The following is a 27,254-nucleotide window of genomic DNA, read 5'->3' as shown; positions in this document are numbered from 1 at the left end:
AGTTACAATGTGAAAACTTTTGACATCTCTGCTGATTTATAACAATAACCTGAAGTATAACAACAACCCATAATCTAATACAAAAAATAAGTAATATAACCTAAAAATTTAAAAACTTTTTTTAAATGTGTTAATTGTCCCAAAATGTATCAAATTTTTACACTTTGGGTCAGTTATTACATTTCGGGTTTTATCACAGTTTTTTAAATTACATGTTGGGTAGTTGTTATGTTTCAGGTCGCTGTTACGAATCGGGCTCCAAGAAGGTCAACATGGACAAAATCCCCAAAATTGGGAAAAAAACAAACAGACATACTTTTTATTCACTTTTTCTTCTGTTATCTTTTTACTTTATTTCAACCTTTTAGAGTTTCCTTTGAAGCTCTGACTGACTCTGTTAGTGGTTCTGCTCGCTGCCCGGTCCCTGCTCTGCTGAGTATTTGGGTCAGCATGACGGTGTTTGTGGGATTGATTTAATAAAAGTGTAGCGTCAGAGCTGCAGCGAGGCTCATTGATCTGTTTTTAATAGTTCTATAAACAAAACAACATGCTGTCACACACATGACATCTGTTTTCAAAGTCATCAACTCAACTTTCTACTCACATTTTAACTTCAAACTCATACTTCAGCAGACTAACACACCCAAAAAGCTTCCTGATAACAGTTTTTGTTCCAAGTGTTTTTACTGTAACAGCTCCACGCTGACTCAGAAAAAGATGACGACAGATTTTGAACCTTCCTGTTTGAAATGAAAGGTTTCTGCTTCACTGCTTTAAACTGTACAATCTGCTCATAAACAGGAGGAAACCAGGCGACAGAGAGAGCGCCGGTCAGCGCTGACTCACAGCTTCACAGCAGATGTTTGATTCAGTCACACACACACTAAACGCCAGGATTCAAACACCTGTGTTACCTGCAGTTTATCTCAAACACATGCCTGTTTATCGTGGTCTCCCGGGGAACAGGAGGGGTAGAGTTTAAAATTTCTTTTTCAAGTTACACTGTGGAGAACTTCTGCCACTGCTTGCAGTGAATGATACGTCTTGGCGTAACAGATAAAGAAACCAGAGGAATTCAGGATGGTGCCCTCTAAAAGCTTATTTTTGGAAAGGCTAATTTGGGGCTCCAAGTCCTTTTGTTGATTCCTCATGATCCTCAAAAAACATTATGTGAAAACAGGAAGTGACAGAAACTCAAAAACTTACAGATTTACAACAACCAACCAAAACACCAGCACAACATCAATTCCTAAATTCTAGTGACTCACCTCCTTCATCCTGATGAGTGTTTTCTTTCTGGATCTTCCCTCCCTTCTTGCCTTTACTTTTCTTCTGAAATGACAAAAAGAGACAAAAAGGGAAAAACTTCAGTCAAAACAAAAAAGAATCACAGGAAAACCAAAAATGTGGTCACATTAAGTGATTGGTATGGTGGCACAGAGACAGAAATGAGACCTAAATGCTCAGGAAACATCAGGAAAATATGTCTCAAGTTATCGAGATGGTAACAAAAGACTTAGGCTGGAACAATATGCTTTTCTCCTGATTTGATTCTTTTACAATTTTTGGGGTGCCAATATGATTTAAATTGCGATTCTTCCATATTTCTACATTTAATCTTGCTTTTTAACACATAAACAAAGACTAAAATGAAGGAATCAAATAAAAAAAAAGATATTTGAACAAAAAAAACACAATTTAAAATCTTGAAACAAAAAATCACGATGCTACAAAACAATGATTTTTTTCTCCCACCCCTTCAAAGGAGACTCCTATCCCTGCAGTAGGAGGATTAATAATCAACCAGTCTTTTCCAGAATTCTAGAGCTCTAACAGAATTCTGGAATGTCAGGCGATATCATAAATGTAGGGATGGGAATCAAAAACCAGTTCCTGTTGAGAATTGACAAGAAATGTTTCAATCCATCGATATCGTTATTGTGCTTAACAATCCCCTTATCAATTCTTTACATTGTGCCGGGGCCGCTGGGCCATACGTCGACTAGTCTGCTGCAGCTATCTTAGCTTAGCAGTTAGATAACGTTTCCCAAGAAAACTCTGATTCAGGATTTTCAGATTGAAGTTTTACTGAAGAACTGACTTCATAAAGAAATGTACATCACTCTCTCTCAGGAGATTCATATTCAGTACATTTGAAATGGTATTAATCACCTTATTTACCAAAATAACAAATAGCAAATAGCTTCAGAATAGAATTTCAACTTTCATCACAGAACATATCACATCAACTCTTTGTAAAAAAAATACTGAGAATTTCAAATGTCAAAAGCTAACAGGCTAATGAAAGGCTCATGGCTGACTTCATAACAACGGAAAGCTTCCAAACAACTTAAACCATTGCTATAACCACTTTGAGACACTAGATGGCCTACTTGAATTATTGATATATTACAACACAGTACATCAACATCACATTGTGTGAAATTTTTATCTGTTTCTGTATAATTATGTCCAGATATATCCAGACTCAGGGACCAATTACATTTTATTCACTTACAGTATAAACTCAATTAAATGTTGTTGACACAGAAAACCCGTAAAGCTACTTTTTGTACCAAGAAAATTCACAACAGGAAATGACAAGGGAATTGATAAAGAATCAGATGGATAAGCAGAATCTATAAGGGCATCGGTATTGACAAAATCTTATCAATTCCCATCGCTACTTAAATGTTACCTTAATTCTAGAATTTTACCAGAAGTCTAGAATACTACAAGAATTTGAAAATGTCACCAGATTTACGGAATGCTATCAGAAATCTAGAAAGTTAGTGGAATTCTAATACATTACCAGTATTCAAGAGTATTACAAGCATTCTAGAATGCAAACAGATTCAGAGAATGTTACTGGTATAACAAACTCTTATCAGAGTTCTAGAATGTGACTAAAACTCTACAATATTCCCAGAATTCAAGAATGTAGCTAGAGTCATTGGATGTCACCAGAATTTTAGAATGTTGCCAGCTTTTTTCAAGAACATTACCAGAAGTACAGAATGGGATCATTAACAACCTAAATGTCCTTCTGTTTTACCTTTTTCCTTGATTTAAAATTATTAAAGTGTATTGAACTGTTTATCTTCAAAACATGCCGTTTACCTTATTGTTCTTCAGTGGTTATTTTTACTTTTTAAACTTTCGTTGTCCTTTGACAAACTAACACCACGATAAACTTTGGAGGACAAACATAGAGCTAAAATAGTGAGGTAATAACAGTAGAGCTAACTTTGTCACTGCAAAGATTGTTTTCTCTGTCCTAGGATTTCTTGGACACACTGTGTTTGAGGCTCTGTCCTCTTTCTGTTTGTTTTATAACATTTAAGAGAGTTTCATAATCCAAAGTGACATCAGGTTTCACGTTTGATAATAGTAGTGTTGTGAGCTAACAGCTTCAGACTGCAGCAGGCTAATCTCTGATGCTAGCAGTGATTATATGAAGTGTGTCTGGGACATGAAACAGACCTCCTGGCAGCAGCAGCAGAGTCCTGGTTCAGGTCTGGCTGATAAACTGGAGCAGGGAGGCTGTTATGAAAGCTGCTGATGGAGTCTGAGTCTCTCATTAGTCTCCACATGAATGACGCTGTAACTTTCCCTCTTTTCTTTCCTCTCTTACATAACTTCAGCTGCTGCTGCTCAAACTGTTCACGCTCAGAGATGAACAACAGGCACGGCTCATTCTGATCATACCTGAACATGTCACCTTACAGCACACAGGCAAGACAGCTGGTTGTTTACGTTTAATAATATCTCTGTCAAAGGAGGAGGGGAAAGTCAGCCAGAGTCTCAGAGAGAAAGCTGGAAACATCTGTTTGCATGCTAAATGCACTCTCTAAAGACGAATTAAATAAGACACATTGCTGGGTTTTAAGACACTCAGACTTTTACTTTTCTTGTGCAAAAATCAAACTTTCATGCAAATTTGCACATTTAAAGAGTGTGTATTCTGCTTTTGTATTCTGCTCCCATTTTTTAAAGATGGAAATAAATTAGCAATGTTGGATGTTTGGACTGAGCATGTGCCGATTTTCAAACCTCTACATATTCATATATTGTAGAAATCCCTGAATCTGTCTGTGATGATCAAACTGTTGAAAGCTTTCACAGAAATCTGGTCAGCAGACGCTCACACTCCAGCTCGGGCGTTCATCCAAACATTCACAAACACACAGGAGCTAAAAGATCACGCTGCAGGCCACGTACACACAGAGAAAACACACACATGCTGAAAAACTGACTGTATTACCAAACACACTCATATTGCTCAAACACTGTGAGGTCAAACAATCACACCCTGAAACACACACGCACACACACACTCACACTGGGACCCTCCCTGTGAATAAACACTTTAAACTCTGCTCAGAAAACTGGACTCCTCTCCATCCTGACCCTGGGCTGAAACAATAAATATCTGTGGTTTAAACACTTCACTGGGTTCAGGAGGAGACGCGAGCTCCTGGAGGAGGAGGAAGAGGAGGAGGAGGGGGAGGTGAAGCGTACGTTCCTCCAGGCGGCGAGGGGGCCCTCACGGTTAGAAATGTCATAAATCAAAGCCGAGGCTCGTCTGTTTGTTCAGCACTTCACCGTCCAGAAAAACCTGACTGCAGCGAACTGAACGTCTCGTCCCTCAGAGAGAAACAGAGGAGGGCGAGATTCTGCTGAGGATACAGAGCATCTCATTGGCTGCTTTAAACCTCAGGGGGAGGGGCCAAAGAGTTTGAGTGAGGTGACTTTAGATTGAAGTCAGATAAGTAATAAAGGAAACCACAAGTTCATGTCTCAAAGACAGTCTGAAGAGTTTCATTTTTGTTCTCTAGTTTCAGCTAACAGATGCATGCATGAGTAGATCAACAACTCCTGTGTTATTTTAAGTCAACTCAATTTAAAGGAATTACTTGAGAAATTAAGAGACTTTTTTTTTTTTATCAGCTGTCACATAACTCTCTACAAACTCAATTGACTTAACACATAAAACGGCGATTTCACCGAAGAGGAAACAGGAGTTGTTCGTCTACCGTTACCTCCTACAACTTTAATTTGTTGGTCTGTTAAACATTTACTGAAGCAAAGTCTTACAAACCAACCAATTGAAGCAGGAGTAGACCATCAACCCCTGTCCTACAGGTAGACTAAAAATATCAAGAACTTTAAAAAATGAGAGAAAGACAATCAACTTTAACCAGAAACAGCAGCAACATCACCCTCTACCAACCAGAAAATTAAGGTTTTACCTGACAGGAAGTGGGAGTTGCTAGTCTTCTCTTTGCACCCACAGTTTACGAATCAACAAATCTTGAACAGAGTAGACAAACAACTTCTGTGGATGATAATTTATTTATTTATCCTAGGAAACCACTGTTGCACCAATCTTAATAGATAACCAGTCCACAGTGATGTTAATTTTGTCTGACAGGAAGTGGGAGTTGTTGGTCTACTGCTTCCCCTATGGTTATAATTTTAATCACCAGGGCCCTGTTCTACGAAGCAAGTTCAGCCTAGGGAGATAGCCTTGGAGCTACCTCACTGAACTGAGCGCGGTAGCTGGCGGTCTCGCTACACGGTTTTACGACGCTGGTTATCAACCTCATAAGTGGATCCAGCTCGGCAATGAGCGCGTGAACGCATATAAGGCGGAGCCCGCTGCATCTGACCAATTGCGAACATGGAGCAGTCTGGAGTGTCAGAGCAGGCTGGAGAGAGAAGGACCGCATACTTCACACAGGAGGAGCAGGAGGTGATCATGAGGAAGTATGACGAGGTGAAACATGTAATTAACGTTCAAATCAACACTGTCGCCGCTGTTAAAGCACGGAAGGAGTGCTGGCAGAAAATTGCTGACAGTCTAAATGCGTTAGTGTAGTGCAAAAAAAAATATTTTGTGCCATTATCATCCTGAAATAGCACTGTTCACCATGCACTTTCACTGTAACATGCAACATACTTCTTAGATGAATTTATTCATTTTTTCATTCCTATCGTGTTTACATTTTTTGTGTGATATGTAGCCCACACGAGCCCTACATGAATTCCTGTCACAATTTTAAGACGGGCAATAAAATATTGTCATGGAGCAGAAGTGTTGGCATTGAAGATCTTCATTCCCTTTAACTACCTGTAGAAAGTGTCATATACTACCAACCCCTCCCTGGAAAACTGGTAACTTTCATAAAGGTGGTCATCAGAAAAAGAGAGTGGGTCGGGCTCCGATGTCCACGGGATCCTCTAAGAACGGACGAGCCATTTTTTCGTGAGGGCTCATTGGTCAGTGGGCGGGGTTTTAATAGTCCGCGAGTTCAATCTGGAACCTAACCTGCCCCAGAGCAGGTTAGCCGTTCAGTGTATGTTGTGATGGAGACTCGCCTCGCTGAGGAGTGATCCGGTGTCGTTGAACAGGGAATACAGAACCTATCCTCAAAGCTACCTCGCTAGGCAGTAATCCTGCTTCGTAGAACAGGGCCCTGGTCTACTGCTCCCTTTTAGGGTTAGCTTTTGTGCCAACATGCCTGAAAGAACAAACATTTTGGATCCAAATTAACCATTCAAACACCAAAGTAAGACACTGATAAAATTTACAAAGGTTGAGTGCACCAAAGGTAGACCAACAACTCCTGTGCTCTTCAAATCAAGACTACTGGCTTTCTGGCTCTAAGGTAACGCTTCAGCTTTTAAAATGATACAATGCTTTTTTTAAAGAACAAAAACAACTTGTACAATTTGTATGAAATACGTTTTTGTTTTATTTTCACGCAACAATCCACCGATGCTTCTATACGCTTTTCCAACCAGCAGCTTCTGTGCTTTTTAGCTGCTGCTGAGATTTTATCCCTTTGTTGTTCACAAAAAGTCTTATACCAGTACAGAGCCGTGATCCCGGGAATTCCTGACAGATTACGGCGTTTTCTAATAAACTAATTTCCTCCTGAGCTGTTGTATTTCCTGCACACAATGATTTCACTCACATGTGAGGAGGTTTGCCCAAATTCTTCAGCTTTTCTGGGCGTCACACTAAAACACCACAGCACCAGAAACCAGCGCGTGTCAGGTGGAGCTGAGATAAAGTCTGTTAAATCAGAAAATCTGTCGTCCACGTGGATTTGTCAGGAGAGTAATCATGTCTTTGTTTTCAACGTCAAAACAGCAGCTTTAGACGTTTACAAGCCGTTTGAAAATCAAACCCATGAACTCTTCGACGGTTTTAATGAAGTTAAGCTGAAACAGGAAGGATGATGACACTATGCGTTTGCTCACACAGAGCGTCACTGTTTCTGTGAGCTGACCAAGCACATTCACACAGAGACGAGTGAACACAGTCGACCTCTGACCTCTGGGTCCCCAAGAAGACAGGAAACATTTCCCGTCACTGAACGCTGCACAACTAACAAGATGGAGATGATGGAGATATCTGATAACTTAGAGATTTACGATGATGTGACCACATCTGAGTAGACGTCTCCTCTGAGCTCATCATAATAATGAGACAGAAAGTCAAAATCAAATAGTGGTCAGTCATAATTGAGAAAAAAATCTAGATAATGAGATAAAAGTTGAAAGTATGTGATATAAATGGGAAAAATTGGGGGTAATTAGTCACATAAGATTTAAAGATAAAACTTCCTGATAAACTTTCATAACTATGAGAGAAAATATTGGCAATATGATATAAGCAGAAATTAGATGTTGGTAGACTTACTTGAGATAAAACCTGATAAAACTTTTTGATATAATTTTATAAATGAGGGAGAAAAGTTTTGTACTATGAGATGAAGAGAAGGAATCATGGTAAAAAGTTAAATGTATGAGATAATAATTATGGGATAAAAGCTAGGATTATGAGACGTAAAGCAGAAATCATGAGCAGAAAAGTAGAAATCAAATAAAAAGTACAAATTATGAGATAAAAATTACGATTTAAGTCAAAATTATGAGCTAGAAAGTCAATTTTAGGAAAGATAAACTTCAAATAGTGAGATACAACGATTAGTTTATGAGCTGGAAAGTCTAATTGAAAAGGTCGTAGGTCACAATTAACAAAGACAAAACTGTGAATTAAATTGATAAAAGAGAGAAAATGCTTCAATCATAAGATAAAAAGAAAAAACTATGATTAAAATTCATACTGAGGAAAAAATTAATTGTGAGAAAAAAGATTTTCAAAAATGTGATGGTGAAGTCGTATTATGAGATAAAAGAGTAGACAGTAAGACTTTTTATCTTCTGACAGTTTTATCTCAAGACATGGTTGAATCTTAACTGTGATACTTAAAGGGCAACTCTGTTTTTTGACACCTGGACCTTATTTATAGGTGTGTGCATGCTCATATACTCTCTCAGACAAACATCGTGCAGCTCGGAGTCCTTCAGAAGTTATTTAGATCCAGCTGATTTTAGCCGCACTTAGCGGGGGCCACGGCAAGGGAGCTTCAGCGCGGGACATAATCTCTGCAAAATCACTCATTTCGGCTATATTTTTTCATCCATCGCTATCCATCGTCATCACAAACACACTCCTCTTCTGTTGCCATAGGCGAACACTGTCCACAAGCGCACCACCAGTTCACATTGAGTCGCGGACGTGCTCCTGTTTGTTGTTCTGGAGCCAGCTCTTCGTCTCTCTCCCTCTGCATCCTTCTTTCATGGAGCTCCTCGTCCGTGTACTCAGGCTCAAACCGGTAAGGACAACCGTCAAACTCGAAGTCTTGGTCCGAAGATGGTAGACGAGCTGACTTTATGATAACACTAGTGATGGATAAAAAAATATAGCTGAAATGAGCGATTTTGCAGAGATTATGTTCCGCGCTGAAGCTCCCTTGCCGTGGCCCCCGCTAAGTGCGTCTAAAATCAGTTGGATCTAAATAACTTCTGAAGGACTCTGAGCTGCACGATGTTTGTCTGAGTGAGTATATGAGCATGCAAACACCTATAAATAAGGTCCAGGTGTCAAAACACCAGAGATGCCCTTTAAGCCATGAAATGAGAAATAAATCAAGTCTTTTTATCTCAAAATAACACATAACATTTCGATAGAATGTTTTATTAAAGGACGTAGTCTCCCTGCATCACGCGTCTGTTTCTGAAACCGGCTGTTGGAAGTGACGTGGACTTTGAGCACAGCTATAGGGCGTCCATCAGTCACGTTGGCTGAGCTGTGCCTCTGATTGGGTGGGCTCTTCATATCCTCTGAACAGCCGAGTTGGGAAAAAAATTCACCCTTGTACAGTGTGTGTTGATAGTGAAATTAACAATTCAGACAAGAGACGTTCTTGAACCAAGCTGTAAATATGTTAATTTCTGCTGTGAAGATGGCTTTTTTTGGCTTGGTGTGTATGTGACTTCCTGTACTTCTGAAGCCAGCCTCAAGTGGACACTTGAGAAACTGCAGATTTTAGTACTTCAGCATTGTCTCATATTTTTAGGCCAGAGGTTGCCACTTGATCATAACTGACTAAAAACAACATTTAATACTTTTCCTGATTTAATTTAGGTTTATTTTGTTATAATTTTGAACTTATTCATCTGATAATTTGACATTTATCTCATAATTACAACTCCACACTGTTTTTATCTTCCCAATAGGCCTCATCTACCTTTTCTTTTTCTAATCCCCCTTGCAGAAGAAATTGACTTCAGAACCTCTCCAAACACACCATGTGGCTGGTGTGATCTGAGCTGGTTCAACCTCTTTTCTGCCCCAGACTTGTCCCAAAATCTTCTAAAATTTATCAGGAGTGTTTGTGTAAAAATGGGTTTAATGTGTAAAACTTAAAAGTTAAACTTAGCGAGTAAAATCCCTCATAAAATCAAATGTGCAGCTGTTTTTGTTCCGTGTTGTGCTGTTGTCTTTCTGCAGTCTGCGGTGACAAACATGTTCCCGTGCTGCAGTAATGACTGTTTTCATCCTTTGAGAGAAAAACCACATAAAGACTAAATAAAGAGGAATTTTAATTACTGTGCTCTCACTCAGTTTTCATCCTCTGAGCTCATTTTTGACCCTGATTCAGTCTCAGCTTCAGGAAAAGTTTTCTGAAAGTTCACCCTGAAGGGTCGAGCTCTAACACCATGTGAGGAATCTCCTGAAGAGGTTAAACTCACACAGAGGCAGCAAAGAGACTCTCATTCCCCCTCAGAGTGTCAAATGTCTCACGTTCGACCTGCAGACGGAGGGTTCAGACGTTAAACTGAAGCCTGAAGCTGCTCCGTCTGCGTCTGGTTAACAAGAAACGCCGTCTACAAACCGAACACCACCTGCTGCTCAGAGAGGAACGGAAAGAGTGTTGGAGCGGCGTCATTAAACGCTCATGGGGGGAAAAAACAGCTCTTCATGTGGTGTCGAACAAGAGAAACACGCTGTGAGGTTTTCATGAAAACAGGAGGAAGTGCTGAGGTTTCACTTTGTTCTGCTTCCTCTGATGAGTTACACGATGAGTTTAACTCCATAAAAAAAGCTGTTAAAGACTTAAAAGAAGATTTTTAACAAGTGAATTAAACACAGATACAGCTGAAGAAAGGATGAACCAAGCAGTTCATTTTTCACATCAATTTTTAAAGCTGGAGTTCAGAAAACTGTATATTTATATCATTTACTGAAAAGGGCCAACCGTAGAATCAGGGTGTCTGTTTTCACTTTGCGTCTTGAATCTTTAAATTCATAGTTTGGCTCAGAAATCCCTGAATCTGTCTGTAAACTGATCAAAAAGCTCCCTCTAAAAATTGCACAAGATCTTCACAAGACAATGTCATTGCACAGGCAGGCCTCAATCACCAAGGACAGCCAATAGTTCCTCTTAAAGCTATGGTCTACGATTTTGAAGCTTGGTAATTATTAATAACACTGTTTATCAGGCCGTTATCGGATGGATGGTCTGGCCTACGCAATATAAAAAGCAAAAAGGACGAATAAATCCATTCATTACATCAGCTGCTAAACGGCTTAACACTTGACCAATCTAAACCACCGTTCCCATGGTCCCGCCTCGTCCTTCCCCACTACCCCTCTCACGTCAGCTAGCTGCTCAGCTACTGAAGCATCATGGAGCTGAGCAGCTTCCGAAACCAGGAAGCTGCTACTTTTACCCTCCACAGGGAAGGGAAGAAAACAAAAAAGTTGGGAGGAAAAGGCTGAAGCAAGGAAGAATTATGAGCGATACAGGTGCCAACGGTGACTGAATATTGGAGAAACGACCGGTGGAAAAAGCTGCAGAGGGATTTGAGGCTGAAGACTGACACTGAGACAGCTGAGTTTTTGTTGAACAGGTAATGACTTTGTTTCCCACAGTGGGAGATGTCAGCTGAATAACTCTGGTTAGTCTGAGCCTGTACTGGCTAATGACTGAACGCTGCTGGTCAGAACGGGAAGTCTCTGTTAATAGATTTTAGCATAAGTTAGCCACTCATCTGTAGCATTGTAAACTGAGCTGGTGAAGACATGCTGAGAAAGGTAAAGCCTAGCCCACAGTGAGCTCTGCTCTGATCGGCTGGCAGTGGCAACGCCAGACCTGCTTCGCCCCGCTAATTTATGGTTTTGATTGCGCCGGTCCAATTGAAAAAGCTACCAGCGTGTGTGACACGTGTGTGACTGGCGTGTTTGTTACATTTTCTGCCAGCCGGTTTCTTGCTCTGTCGCAGGGTTTCAGATCGTAGACCATAAATAGGCTGGATAAAGAGAGAATAATAGATTTTTTGAGCTTTAAGTCATGTGAAGAAACCACAAGAACACCAGAGGGACAAAATCAAGATTTCTTTGCTTTGAGAGAAAGTTTCAATATGACATGTTGTATTCTGAAACAAGCTGCACAAATTAAGTTTTAGAGCCAGTGACGAGAAATTATCTTGCGTTTCTGCTGTAATGAATTCTGGATTGCCGGAGCTGAGACTGTGTCAGAGGAAGTAAACGCATTGACTTGAACTGTAACCAATCAGATCTGATGCCATGACGGAGTAGAGACAGACCAGATATCCAGACATATCACTGTTAAGCACTGTAAAGTGTTAAGATATCAAAGGATGTGAGGAGAGGAGGTTCAGATCAAACCGTCAGAGTTTGATTTTCTTTCCTTTACTTCCTGTTTCTGTCTTTTTCACACTGTAAATACAGACAGGGGTGCAGACACTTTCACTTCTTGTTGTGAGGACAGTTCTCATGTAGAACTATTTTTAGGCCTCTTCTCATGCCCACGTTCTGTAGATTTATCTCAGCGGCAGTGTTGTGTTTCCCCGTTACCATGGAAACCGAGATAAATCCTGACATTTACAGCAAAAACACAAGAAGCCCCGTGAATGCCTCGTGGTTCACGGTGACATTACATCAGATTCACATGAAGACGGCCTCAGAATGATCAGGACGTAATCTCTGCTTCAACCTGAGTCACATAATAACAGGTGGTTTCTTCCACTTCCTGTTTGTGTCTTAACCTTCAGTTTAAAAGCCCTTTTCATAAAAAGTCTCATGATCAGCTGCAACGAACTGCTTGATGGTTTTTAAAGTTTAAAGAACAAAATGTGACCTACATCCCCACTTCTTCCACAGATACCAGACTGAAACATGACATCTGAGGTGAGTAATCCAGCTCAGAGTTAAACCAACTTCCTGTTGTAGAGAAGTGAACATTTCCAGACAACAAGAAGGCGTGAAAGCAGGATGTAAACAAAGCTTTGAAGGATTCAAAGTCATACACAGGGATGACAATCAAGAGCCAGGTCCAGCTGCTTTCCACCTTTGACAACATTTACCTTTAAGCTTAATGAATCATTGATTGATGCCTTCAGTTTCGTTCAGCTTCCCTCACGAAACAATGACGTAACACACTCCCAGAGGCAGTCAGTGCAAGTCATCCAGAAAGGATCCAAAATGAAATTTTGGCACCAGGAGCAACAAACTGAGGCTTAATTTTACACACGACGATCATCACAATCACTTTATGTCATTTCAAGAGAGGATGGGAGCACCAGCAACATGCTGAAATATCTGTCCACATAGCAACAAAATTGATGATACAGCCAGAATTCAGAGAGAGGAAAGTCAGAAAACTGGGATTAAAGTCTTAATTTATACAAAAGTAAAAAAAAATGTGCCAAAAAGTTTGATATTCAAGAATAACCTGAGAATCTTTAAATGAAAGGTTTTCTCAGACTTCTGGGATCCAAAGACTTTTTTTTAACATTGTTTGGCCCAGTCAGGTGAAAGTCCCCCTTTAAACCAGATCACTTTTTAAACCACAACACCGGTCAACAGGTGCTCCCCAGTCTGAGCAGGGCAGTGAAGGTTTGTGTGTCCGGTCTCAAGACTTGGAAATCCATAAAAACTGATGAAAGACTTAAAGAGTGCTGAATACTGTGCTCTCATTGGTCAACCCAACTTAAAACAAACACGATAACTTTGCAGTCAAAGAGCAACTCGGACGTCACATTGATTGTCGCTAGCTGACCTTAGTGCTAGCCGTGAGGTATGTCCGATACTTTGGGCCTTTAGAGATAAAACTATTTATACAAGATTAAAGTAGCATTTCTGATGCTGGCTCCGACTGATCCTTTGGGCAAAAAAAACAAAGATGTAATCTTAGGGTGTATTCACACTAGAGCTGCACGATTTGGGGAAAAGGTGCGATTTGCGATTAGGTGGACAATATTGCGATTGCGATTGTGCTTGCGATTTAATAAAAAAAGTTGTGTCATGATGAGTCTACATGCTTGCTTGGTTATCATGGAGAAAAATCTGAATTGCATGTGCTGACATTGCGATTGCGATTGCGATATCCTCTTTTGCGATTACATAATTGTGTGTGCTGACATTGCGATTGCGATTGCGATTGCGATAATCGTGCAGCCCTAATTCACACCTGGATCATTTGGGGCAGTTGAGTCCTGCACGGGTCCAATTTTCAAGATCCGCACCGCCCCGACCTGGGGACGTACAAACCCGCACCCAAACCGCAAACCCGCGCATCAGTCCGATTAGTACCGCAACCCGATCCGACTCGTTGAAACACGACCCGCAGCCCGACCCTTAACCTTATTTAGAGTAATCATTTTGGGTCATATTGTCTGAAAATTGAACGGTTTATCGCCATAGTTCAGATGCCAGTGAGTTAACAACACACCTGAATGAAGCAACTCTTCCAATAAAAGCCTAACTTCAGCTCCATCATCAACCCTCTGTGATCTTCTCACATACAACTGTAAAATCACTTGTTTTTTAAGTTTAATGCTTTTAAACTTTTAATCTCTTAAAAGGACCTTTACATGTGTAACAGTAGACTCACTTTCTGTCCAGACTTAAGCGACGCTCAGCAGGTATAAGCCGTGATCATCAAACATGGATGTATTATAAGAACTGGATAGCGTGGCCACAGCCTTACAACCAGCTTACAACTTACGTTTTAATTTTATTGTATTTATCATTATTTTATCTTAATTTTGGAGGTTTGGAGGAGTAGAAGAACAATTGTATCATTTTTGCCCCTGAATCAGAAGAAAGGGAACAAGCCACAGGTGTGAATACACCCTTAGAGTCGAGAGGTGCCTGTGAATATTCTGAACACTGAACGTAAAACACTTCACAACATCTGCTGCAGTTTGCAACAAGACAGACCCAAGCGCTGCTGGGTGTCTAAAACTCAAAAAAGCAAAAATAAATAGATAATACAGTTTAATTGTCTTCATCTTGGAGATCAAAGGACACAGAGCAAGACACAGTCAAACACGAGTAACCATCATCATCATGTGACCCCAAAGATCCTCCTCCAGGTCACAAGACGCAGCTGAAAGTTTGAGTCTGAAATGTCACCTCAGAAAAGTCAGGGTCTTCCTGCAACAATTAGGATTTGATTTAATCACTTAATCCACACCGAGCGCTCCTCGCCAATGATTCGAAGAATTTATTAATCTTTAGATTCAGTCTGCTTCCTGTTTCCAAAAAGTGAGGCGGTTTGGGTTTTTCTTCTAACAAACAAAACGTTGTAGGAAAAGATCTCTGTGAAGGAGACGATGCTCCACCAAACATTTCTAGTGTCAAATTCCACTAACAGGACTGAAACGGAGGGACTTATTAAACAAAACAAAGATTTATTTCAATAAACTTGTTCCAATGTCACTAACATATCCAAAAAAGACTGATGTAGGTCAACATTTCTGGATATTTAAAAAGTATTAAAAAGGTTAATTTTTTTCAGTACAGACACATCTTCTCTCTGTTTAACTAATGACACTTAAAGGTTAGACAAAGACTTAACGATGAACTCAAATATTTGGGTCTCTAAGCTTAAAGTCCAACTTTAAAAACACTCTCCTCAGTGTTCCTGAATTGTCTTATCCTTTAAACAAACGGTCAGCTGGGTGTGTGACACCTCAAAGTGTTTTCTTGGGGCCCGTTTCACAACATTTCAAAGCTTAAAGTTCAATAGATTAATTCAGGAAATAAACAGTTTGATTGACACGGATGTTAGTCCAAGTTTCAGCGACTTAATCCTTAAAAGCTGATATTTTCTTAGTTTTTGAAAACCAAAGCTTTCAGAACTAACATGTTAAATGTGATGAAATTATGGTTGGAAATTTTTGAATTACATTCTATTTTATCCATTATGGCGCACTGTAGCTAATCTGCCACAGTGTCTTCTTGGTTCCTGCTGAACAACAGTGATATAATTAAACTTCTCAACATATTTCACTTCTGAAAACTTCCGGTTAGATCAGTTTATGAGTCCAAAGCAAGTATTAAATAAGTCAAATCTTTTTAAAAGACATTAAAAACCCGACCAGTGGAAAAAAACTGGAAAGTGATTGAAATGTTATTAATCTCAATTAACTGAGTATCTGTTCTCCAGCTCCTGTCCTCTTGAAAATCTCTAAAAATAAAAGAAAAATTGAGCGGTTTAAGTGAAATGAACGGAGCCATGGTCTGTTTGAGTGCAAACACTGAGGGTCAGACTGAGGAGCAGAAACTTTTTAGCTGAACTTCTTTCAAATATTTGGATTTTTTAAAAGCTCTGAGTCAAACCAGCTCTTATTTTCTAAACTCTCCTCACACGGCGAAGTTTTTATCTCTTAAACAACCTGTCGGCTCGCTGTGTAACACCTCAGACATAAACTCAGTCCAGGTTTACAGTGTGAAGCTTCAGCCTTGTGGAAAACTGTAACCTCAGAGACCTGCGGACCTGCAGACCATCTGTTGGCTCTGAGACAACTGGACGAGTGTGAGACAGAGAGCTGGAGGCGTGAAAACCAACATTTTACCTCTGCACGTAAAAGTATTTAAAACTGTGAGTGTGTGTGTGCAAAGTAAAATATGAGTTTTACAACTCATTACCTAAAATAACACCATGAGATCGTTTCTCCTTATGTCTCCTTATGTCACTATCAGGAGCTCCAGCAGGTGAGTACAGGTGAATCTGTTTAATTCAATCAAACCTTTATTTAAACTCTCAGCAGGGGTCTGTGGTTGGTGTCACTGATCTCCTGCAGCAGCAGCTCAGCCTCTGAGCCTCTAAATCTGTTCTATTCTCAGCTAATCAAAGATTTACTGCGTCCACGTTACGCAACGGCACCTAAAAGTGCTCCTGTGGGGAAACCACCTGGATTACAAACAGGTAGAATACATATTTCTATCACTGTTACAGCGCAAAGATCTATAGATCTGGTAAGAAGTTAAATCAGCTCCTGATTAAAAGAGCCTACAAGTCCCAGGATGCATTGCAGCATTAGCTCTGCTCTGCTTCATTTGTACAACTGTATCCAAACACTGTCTGCAGAGCCACCAGCACATTTTCAGACCACAAATCAAAGCTCATTTAGTGCACAAACGACTTCAGATGTTAGAAAAAAAGAGCTGGATCTTTGGATAAAAGCCGGTTTACAAAGAGATGTGACGTGATTCAGCTTGACTAGCGTGATAAAATGTTATCAAACTCAACACAGGCAGCTCCTGCTCAGTTTGGAAACCAGTGACCCACATGGAGCCTCGGCCACTTCGTCATTTTCTATCAATAACCGTGAGAGACAACAGCTGTCCAAGTTCTCCCCTCTGTGGGAAAGAATAACTGACATTAAATCCTACGGCACAGAAATACTGGCACTTTAAAGGAGCGCACGATCACACCAATTTAAAGTTTCAAAGTGCAACTAACTTTACAACTGTGGATGACTCTTTTTTTATATCAAGATTATATTAAACTGAAAGATGAAATACAGAATGTTCTAGCAACTTAATTTAAAAAAGGGCAGTGTTTAAAAACTAGGGCTGTCAGAATCCTCACAAAGATCAGGACACAATTAAAGTCTCATATTTTTCCCCTCACATTCTATTTTGTCCACTTTGGTACCCTGTAGTTATGCTGCCACTGTCTTCTTGCTTGCCACAGGGAGCTAGCGACACCACTGCATGTTAACAATTTAATAATCATTAATATACTTTAAAATCATAAAAACACTCCTTGTATGGTGTGTTTATGTGACATTGTTGCTTTGGCACTTTTCAATTACAACTTAATTTTGCTAATTTCGCGAAAACAAATACTTTTTTTAAGGTATTTTGTGCAGTTTTCCTCATGAATATAAAAAATGACTGTTAATTGTGTTTATTTATGTTACCACACTGCATCATATTGATAAAAACTAGGGATTGTGAGATATTATGGGATATCCAACAAGATTTTTACTAGGGATGCACAATATTGGATTTTTTCCGATATCCGATATGCTGATATATCGAAACCCCTTTTGGCCGATACTGATAATCACAAGTTTGTTTGTTTTTTTCACTGTAAAAAAAAAGCTAAGTCTATCCTGTACTAGAATTTATATGTTACTCTTATTGTGACGGTCTTATTTGTTTAAGAAACACACATAAGATAAGACAAAAAACATTTGATTTTACCATAAATAAGAAATGTATTATTTTTTCAAACTCAAGACATTCAGTATTGAAATACAGAAAAACATTTTTTTTTGATCACATGAACTTTAAATGTACAATGCATTTTTAAACATAACCAAGTTGCATTTGATTATTTTAGAGCTACTGTAACAACCTGGTGACAGACACAGAGCTCTGCAGTGCAAATAAATGAAGTGCTACATTTTATTTAAGGAGCTTATTTTTCAGATAGAAAATAATACTTATCAGCTGTGCCTATCGGCAGAAATTTTTATATCTGCCAATACCGATAACGTGTTTTTAAGCTTATATCAGCCGATACCGATATTGTGCCGATAATATCGTGCATCCCTAATTTTTACTACTTTAATGAAGCAGATACGTCACTGCATTATGTCCGAAAACAGAAAAGACACAAGGCTCCATAACAATGATTAAGAAAAACACATTACATCACCCAATTATGTCACAAACAGTAGAAAGTTATTTAAAGTAAGTTAACTAAAGTCATTAAAACACTATTTATTTGTCTGTGTTATTAAGAGGATAGCAGAGGAGATGAAAACATGGTGCATTTAGGTGTCATTGATACTGTGGAACTTTTCAAATTACTTTGATACCACAACAAAAAGAGATTTTCTATGGTAAACTAGTGTAGTTTTCCATATAATGCAAAAAAATATATATACATACAAAAATATTGTTAAAGATTTAGAACCAAAACATGACTTTGAGTAAGATTATTATAATTTAATAAGACACAGTAATTATTTTTATAAACCAATACATGTTAACGAAAATACTTTCAGGATATTTAGACCTATGAATGCCTAACTTAAGGGATAGAATCACGATAAATCCATTTAAAATCGTATGTATGATAAATTTGTTGTAGGAGGATGATTTTTGGGGTAGTTTTCGAGATAAAAACGTCCACATGTTGCCTTTAAGTGCCATGTATTTGGAAAACCAGTGATGAATGTCCATCAACGCACAGGACCGTGAGAAAGCAGCTCTGAGATTCAAACACGGAGTGAGATGAAAAACAGATGTTCACTAAAGACGGACAAAAAAGTAGCGTTAACGTTTTTTAATCGTGATTTTAAATTTAGGCGCCAAAGAGCCACCAAGCTTCACTTCTGTTGCTCATAAATAAAACATTAATTTATAAGAAGTAAGTTTGGTTTTGTGCACACGGTTCATTTCAACCCGGAGCTCATTCCCTGCACGTTTTGTCGCCGTGCAGCAGCAGCAGCCACCGGCCGCCTGCTAATGAACTCACACCGCCAGAAACAGCCGAACTTCTACCGATAACCTGAGGTTTTCTACCGGTTACGGTGTCTGTGGTTCTCACCTTACTGTGGCTGCAGCCCATCCCTCCTCCGCCGAGCTCTGTGTCGGTGTGAAGCCGCTCAAGCTCTCCGGTACTCCTCTTCTGTTTGTTCTCTTTCTTCTTCCTCCCTCCAGGTCTGTTGACAACTTTCAAACACTCTGAAAAACTCCCTGAACGCACCGCTGAGACCGCCAGCAACGGGGGGCGGGGCTTGGCTGTGCTGCTTTCAGGGACACACCGGAGACTTCCAACACGACTACTTTTACCGTAAGAAACAATGTTAAGGCTACTAAATAAAGTTTTATGAGATTAGGTCTTAAAAAAATTAAATGACGGGATAAAAATCTAATTAAATATGAGAATTTTGGGGTAAGACTTCGGGGGAAAACGTCATAATTCTGACTTTAAACCCAGAGTTTGGAATTTTAAGAGGGGGGAGGTGAGTTTTCTTTTCAAATTTTTTATTCTTTGATTTACGGCTCAATAAAACATCTGTGTTTCTCTCTCTAATGTTTTTAGTAAACACTTATTTCAGCCTCTGTCAGGAATGATTAATTTAGCAGTTGTTTCTCTAAGGCCTCCCGCTCCACAAACCCCCTTCACCCTGATTGGTCAGCCCTCTGAGGGGCTTGTGGGAGCACAACTATGGTCAATCCTTCAATATATCACAAACCAATTAGGCGGCTACCTCATCATTTTAGCTAATCTTATGAACATCTTGTTACAATATAATTACGATCTAGATTGTTTTGATCAGTATACAGATTAAAGGGCTTTCTACAACATATGAATATGTAGAGGTTTGATAATCTGCATGGTTAATCCCAACATCAATGTTTATACCTCTGATTACAAGATTAAAAGGCAGAAAATCTGTATTTAAAAACAAAAAAACAGTGGATATGTTAATTTGGACTGTAATGTTAACATGGGGCTCTATGGGGACTAATTCTGTTTTGAAGCCAGCCTCTAGTGGACACTCGAGGAACTGCATTCTGTGTCTATCACTTATCAAAGCTGTGATGTTTTCTTTCTCTGGATCATCTGAGATATCAAGCCATCACAAGAAAAACAATCTCTGTTATCCTGAGACTGGATGTCAAACTTTGTTTTTAAGATATTTGTATTGATTATTTAACACCTGAAGGTGTCATGCTTAGGTGTTATCAGCGTGTTGACCTGCAGCTGAACTTCAAGGTGCTTCCACTTAAACACCGTCTGAAACCTGTGACATCATCACATTTTTAAAGGCTGATATCAGCCTTTGAAAACTGTGTGTGTGAGTGTGTGTGTACAGATGTTATTGATTAAATCCCATCAGTGTAAATGAGAATTGAATCCAAGTTGGCGACTGTAGTTGTGGTTTTAGTCTCAGATTTATAGTCCTGCAAAGGTTTTTCTCCTCCTGCTTCTGTTTTATGGATGTTTATACGAGCAAAAGTTAAACCTATAAAACACACACACACACACACACACACACACACACACACACACACACACACACACACACACACACACACACACACACACACAGACTCGCACTCACAGGATGTACAGGGCACCCCTGAAGTCTTGCTTTGTGTTTAAAGTTACTGGTTTTTCTGCTCTTATGAGGACATTTTGACTGACAAACGCACACGCACGCCTTTATTACCAAGTTATGTAAGTTTATTGCTTGAACAATTTTTTCCAGTATCGCTAAGACGATGCAAAAATAAATAACTACATATATTTACCATTACAAAGAAGAAAAGATTTTAAGTGTTACAACAAAACACTCCACATTCATGACAGCAAAATGAGCTAATCAAGGTTTGGTCTTGATAAGCATTTAAAGTGCTTTTCAACCACAGGAATTAGGGTCTAAGTTTAGCTCCAAGGGGTAGTACTTTCCAGGGATCCAGGAACTTTCTGAATGGAGTTTTTAATTACCCTCTGCCCCCAATAATATGACCTCCAGCTGTGATGGACTTGGTTTAGTACCTCCGAACCAATGGTCTTCTTTGAGCCTGATAGTGTGAATGTGTCTCTGTCAGCTCCTGGTGTTCCAGTTTAAACAGTGACCCTGTAAACTGGAGACCTTCAGCTGAATGTGTCAGTGGATATCCAGTTTACAACAGCTGTTCAAAAACAGAAGAAGTCCTTGGGATTGCATCCTAGTGTCCTTTATCATTGTGTCATAATGTCACATAGGCTCTTAATGTGGAAACTTGTGTGAATTAACTGTCTTGTATATGTGTGTGCAATCTATTAGAGGTTTTACGGTAACTAGGACTAATACAAAAATACTTTAACATCAGTCATAAAAGATATAAATTCTCTCAGAGTTAATGCCTCCATCATTCAACAACAACAACAACAAAGGCATTTTGGTGTTTAGGACCTATGTAAGGGGCGTGGTCTGTCGTGTGATGTCATGACACTGTGATGTCATGTGTTGCAGAAACAGAAAGTGAAGCAGCTGTTGGAAAGTTGGATGAAAGTTATTTTGACGCTGAAAACAACAACTGCTGCAAGTTCAGGCTAAATATAAACACAAATACACATACCACACAGGAACCCACCCCAGAGAGAGTGTGTGTGTAACATACATGAACAGGCCTGTGTGTGTTATGAGCCGTGTTAGAATGTAGATAAGTCGCCTACATCTGACTCTGCTATTCAGAGGTCAGAGAGGTTTGTTCTCACAGCTTGGGGGGTTACTTTGGATTTAGAGGAGCATAAATACAGAAATATAACATGTAGTTTAATATTCCTATCAAGCAGCAACAGTGATGTTAAAGGTGAAGAAAGAAGACTCACTAAAACTGATTTTAGATACAATAATCAGATGAACACTACATTTTAATCTTGTTCTTTCTTACTTTAAATGTAAGTGCATTTTTACTGAAGTGATACATTTCATGTGCCAACAGGAGTTTGCCCACATTCTGCTGATGAATTCTGTATTTGACTTTGTCCTTATATACTTGTGGGGACATTCTCTTGATGTACGACTTTTCTTTTGAGGACAGTTTTGATTGTGAGGACATTTTCTGAGTCTTTGAGTTTTAAATTTAAAGAGTTTCAATCTCTACCTTTGGTGGCTGGTTTCTCTTTTAAACCATCAGAGATACTCGAGAAGTGGGAGTCTGCACTTAGACCTAAGACCATGTTGTCTTTAAAAAGTCTTAAAGGCACACGTGTGTAAGGAGCTCTTCACCCAGGAAATAAATGATTCCTGTTTCCAACCAGGTCTGACAGCTCTTCATCTCTGTCAACCTGTTAGCATGAAGGATATTTAGCTTGTGCTGGTTTAGATGGTGCTTTCACAGCAGATGGATTTGTTCTAGAGCTAGCTCTAGCTAACTCTAGAGACAATGGTGACTAAAGTTTCTTGTACCTCATATCTTAGCCGTTTGCCCTTTTTCTCAGCCAAAAATCAACTCAAACACACATTAAAGTTTCAACATCTCCTGATGCACCTGAACTCCTCACCTCGGCTCCTTCTTACCTGATCCAATTAAGAGCTTAAAGCTGATTGGCTGAGGCAGAGCGAATGATGGAGGAAATGTGTGAGGAAGTCTTAACCTGATCTCGTTCACAAAGATGAGGATTACACACTCACACAGGAGGAAGGAAGGTGTGATACCTGCTAAAAACACCTGCTGAGTGATTCACACCCAGCAGGACATCAGCTGATACTCTGTAATAAACATTTATACAGTTACGTTTCTCCATTTCAGGGGCAAATATTTTACTATTTACTGCTCTATCTTTACGTTCCTGCTGAAAAACACACCTCCCTGAATTCTGAGTTTCAACTGACTCCATGTTTGAGTTCCTTTCTGTTGAGGCGTGACTCACTTTGGGCTCCGTGTGGGACAAGGAGTCTGGTTAGGGCTGGGTGTTTCTGTTTTTGTTGCGATAAAGATGACGTGTGTTCCGGCTGACGATCTGCAGGTATTTGTGTTGGCAGAAAAACAACATGGCTGCCAGAGGAGAAAGAGAGCAGACAGGATGTGGAGGAGAAGTCCGTTTTACTGCAACACCCAAGAAGTGGTATTGATTCTTTGATTCCCCTCCTCTCTTCTCGATCCTCTTTCCTCGGAGGTAAAATAAAACTTTGGGATGTTCTGTGACATAAAACTGACGTCTTCAGAGGTTTTAGGGCTTGTTAAAAGCTGCTTCAGAATAACGTAATTTTTTCAAAAAAAGTTGTATGTGTTTATGATTTCATATTTTATTTTGAAGGGCATACATTGTTGTTTTCATGTGCTTCTCGACTTCCTGTTTTTTCATTCACTCATTCATTTTTTATTCACATTTTGTGTTTGTAGCGCTTAATTTTTCAGTTTTCTGTCTTGTTTTCAGGTTTCCTACTGTATTAATCTACTCTCAAACTTTTGTAAACACCCCTGTGTCTCTCTGAGTGTATTCCTGAAGTCTTCAGTTGGTTTATAGTTTTATTTTGTAGTCTTATTTCTGGGTTTGTCATACTAATTGTAGCAATTATACTTTTTGTGTTTTCCCTCCTTTGTGATTGTAAAACAAAAAATGTACAAGATGATGAAAAACGTTTATGACTTTTTGTGTGATCTGACACTTTTTTATTAAACATCACTTTTGTATTTTTAACGTCAAACTTTGGTTTCTGTCTGAAAAGTTTCACTCCTCTTTTTGTGTGTGAACATGCATAACATACCTGAGTGAGTGTGTTTGTGTATATGTGTGTGTGTAGATCTTAATATAAACTGAGGCCGAGGTGTTCTATAAATACACATCAGTTCATTGTGAGTGATTAAAGCTCAGAGAAAGCACACATACACAGTGCGAACAGGCGTTGATGTTACACAGAGCTGCCTAATTGATTATATTCTGTTTAAGGAGCTTTTATCCTCATAACTACAGAGCCTTTAATAATATTTATTCTCTTTCTTTTAGAAAAACTTACTCTATAAATCATCAACAGCACATTTCTGTGTTTAATGTCTTTGTGTACAAGCTGCCCCAAACAAATGAGCTTCAGACAAATCAGTAAAAGTTCTATGAAAGAATGAATAAACAGTCTTACTTACAGGTAATCAACATGGAAATTATCAGTTTTTTTAGATTATTTTTTATTCTAACTTTAAAATCAGAATTCTAGAACTATGGCTTCAAAGTCAGAATTTTTTATGTCAGTGCAAGAGTTCTAGAATTTTACATCCTACCTTAAAATCTCAGAATCTTGATTTCATGGTTCCGGAATTCCGACACTGTGGTAAGATTTCTTCCTGGTTTTAACGTATGACATCACATCTCTCTTGTCCCCGCTTCTCTCCTCTGGATCACTTTGCGTTTCAGAATCAATTTTAAGGTTTAACTGATCACTTTTCAAGCTTGTCAAGGTCTTGCCCCAAGTTTAATCTCAGAAAATTTTCAACACTTTATGAGCCAAAGCCAAGCCTGAAATTAAAGGGAATCAATGTTTTTTCCTCTGGGCCCCTTGGCTTCATAACATCCTTTCTGAGGAGATAAAGCTCAGTCTGTGATGTCTCTTAAATCACTTCTTTAAACTCACAATTACAGACCTGCTTTGATGTAGTTTTACCTTTTCAAGCATGTTAAAAATTCTAATGTGTGAATTTCACTTTAATGTGTTTTTTTTTTTTTGGTTATCTTTCTTAATGGTTTTATTGATTTATTTATTTTATTTCTGTAATCTTTACACCCCTGATTATTGATTCTCTGTCTGTTTTTAACCATCGAAGCATTTTATAAATTTGTTTTTTTTAAGTGCTACATACACATGTTGATAAAGTCATGATCGTTATCTTCCTGAAAAAGAGGTCTAAAGTCTGACTTATATTTGATACTTGAATCAACACCTCTTGAAGTTCATCTTAACTCAGTGTTGGTGCAAACCAGTGCTGTAGTATCAGTCACCAAGTTTTAAATGAAATGCTGCCACCTTGTGGTGAATCTGGCCACTGCAGCTCCTTATCAGTTTATTAAACAGTATTAAATGTTAAGTGACAGAAGAGACAAAATAAATCAGATAGATTTTAGCGCAAAGATAACCAATCAAAAACCAGCCAGTGAGGACCTGCCGATATAGTCACATGACTCTTTTCTTGAACCTTTAAATCATTAAAAATGTATAAATATATAAACACATTAAAAATAAAAAAATGTAATATCTCCTCTCCTGACTTTGACCCTTGGCCCTAACAACCAGCAGCTCACTCCTCTCCTGTCAGTCTAACATGAGGGCAGACCTGAGCCAGTACAACAGGTCCAGGTCCAGGTGAACCCTGCAGAAGGTGAGGATCACTCCGAGGGCTGAGGAACCAATGAGCATCCAGAGAACCTGAGCGCTCAGGTAAAGTGGAGCCAGCCTGAACACAGACACATGAGGTTATCTAAAGTCTTCTCAGAGTGTGAATACTTTGAAAACATGCCAGCAGGAGGCACTCCATACCGTCCCTGAGTCGACTCTGAATATCCGTGAAAGTATCTGAGGCGTGCATAGAGGTAGACTAGACCACAGAGTGAGGACACACCTGAAACACACACTCAGGATAAATACTTCATAAAATACTGAGAGAAAAGGCTAAACTGACTGAGTTAGTGTCCTTCAGCGCTTTGTTTTGGTTTTTAGACTTTGAACACTCCACCCTCAGACCCTGAATCTGAGAATCTGAGAGTCAGACAGTGAGCTTACCTTGGCTAAAGAAAAGTCCAGACATCCAGAGGACGATGATGAAGATAGGGAAATACTCTGAACAGTTTGCTCTGAACACACAGACACAGAAAGAGAGAAACCTGGAGACTTTAAACTGTGGATCTATTACAGTATTTTAAGACCTTTATGGTTGAATCTTAAGAAAACCTGCTTCTTAGAAACATATAAACTGATTTCTAGAAAAAAGTCATAAATAAGAGGGAAAAAAGTGAAAACTTGAAATTTCAGTAGTTTAAATATACATTTGCAAGTATATAGAAGTACAGTCATGATTTTATAACATTAATCTTGGAAACTTTAATTTCTTAAAATAAGACTTAATCCTCATAACATCAACACTTTGTTCAAATTAAGTTACAGTTTTATTCTTGGTAATTCACAGCTCTTGTTCTTTAAGTTTATTAACTCATGTAGAATGACAACTTTATTATTTTTAATTAAAACTTAACTCTTTCACAAACAATGTCTTCTCTTGCAGCATTATTCCTATAAATTAAAACTATATTCTGGGAAAATTTTGATTTGTTCTAATAAATTCATAACTTTTCCTACACTGAAACTTTATTCCCATAAAATCATAAATTTATTCTTGGGATTTATTTGGGTAGTACTTAACTTTTTCGGTAAGATCTGTTGATTTTATCTCATCTTTTGTTTGCTTTCCACATTATTTTGGAGATGGTGGGACAAAAAAACCCAAAAGATTTAACATTTTATAAGTAAGATAAAAAAAAAGACTCACTGAGCTCGGAAAAGCCTCTCAAACTCTGGAGGCCCAGTGGTGGCGGGTGGAGAAACTGAGTACTTCCTCCTGGCGTAGATCACCTGCAGAGAGAAATAAGCTGCAAACACACACAATCAATTTTTACCCAAACTTGTAATTGTTTAAAACATGTTGAAATTATTCTTTTTATTAGAGGAAAATCAGTAAATCCAAACACCAGGGAGTAAAATTTTAATTCTGCTCAGATACCACTGACAGAAGAAAAAGCAAAGCATCATTTCCATTTGTGTGTGTGTGTGTCATAAATGCAAAGTGGGTCCATAAAGCAAAACAACTTCCCCTGAGGGCAGACGAGTAACAGAACAAACCTACAGAAAACCAGAGCAAATCCCTCACATCTGATAAAGATCAAACTAATCTGAGTTAAAACTCCTGTTTTTAGTTTTCATCTGTAGAAACTGTCACAAAACCTCCAAACAACCAAACATTGATCAGTTTTTATCAAATCAAGTGGCTTCTCTTTCCCATTTCCCAGCATGCTTCACTCACCTTGCTCCAGAACCCCGAGCACGGTCACAGCAGCGATGATGACGGCTTCATCCAACAT

The 27,254-nt window shown here is 38.9% G+C and overlaps 2 protein-coding genes across 3 annotated transcripts in view; both read right to left on the bottom strand.

The window, feature by feature from the left end:
- Positions 1-19,382, bottom strand: part of ccdc69 (coiled-coil domain containing 69) — a 33,046-nt gene extending 13,664 nt beyond the window's left edge. Inside the window, exons 1-2 of one of the 2 annotated variants that reach the window (XM_074674798.1) lie at positions 19,239-19,382; positions 1,269-1,332 (exon numbers count right to left, since the gene is read on the bottom strand). In XM_074674798.1, the coding sequence (XP_074530899.1) occupies positions 1,269-1,332; positions 19,239-19,259 (85 nt within the window). In that variant the 5' untranslated portion in view covers positions 19,260-19,382. The remainder of the gene's footprint in view (positions 1-1,268; positions 1,333-19,238) is intronic. The other variant, XM_074674799.1, reaches the window with a different exon arrangement.
- A 6,052-nt stretch (positions 19,383-25,434) lies between these two features.
- Positions 25,435-27,254, bottom strand: ltc4s (leukotriene C4 synthase). Its single transcript, XM_074673674.1, has 5 exons — positions 27,197-27,254; positions 26,666-26,765; positions 25,903-25,973; positions 25,660-25,741; positions 25,435-25,576 (listed from the first exon to the last, which is right to left on the bottom strand). The coding sequence occupies exons 1-5, from the start codon at positions 27,252-27,254 to the stop codon at positions 25,435-25,437; spliced, it is 453 nt and encodes a 150-aa protein (XP_074529775.1).

Source organism: Halichoeres trimaculatus, unplaced genomic scaffold (assembly GCF_033239565.1).
Source record: "Halichoeres trimaculatus isolate MK-OKI-2021-1 unplaced genomic scaffold, fHalTri1.1 fHalTri1_scaffold_7, whole genome shotgun sequence".
In the NCBI taxonomy this organism is placed as follows: domain Eukaryota; kingdom Metazoa; phylum Chordata; class Actinopteri; order Labriformes; family Labridae; genus Halichoeres; species Halichoeres trimaculatus.
This window is presented reverse-complemented; position numbering and strand designations above follow the sequence as displayed.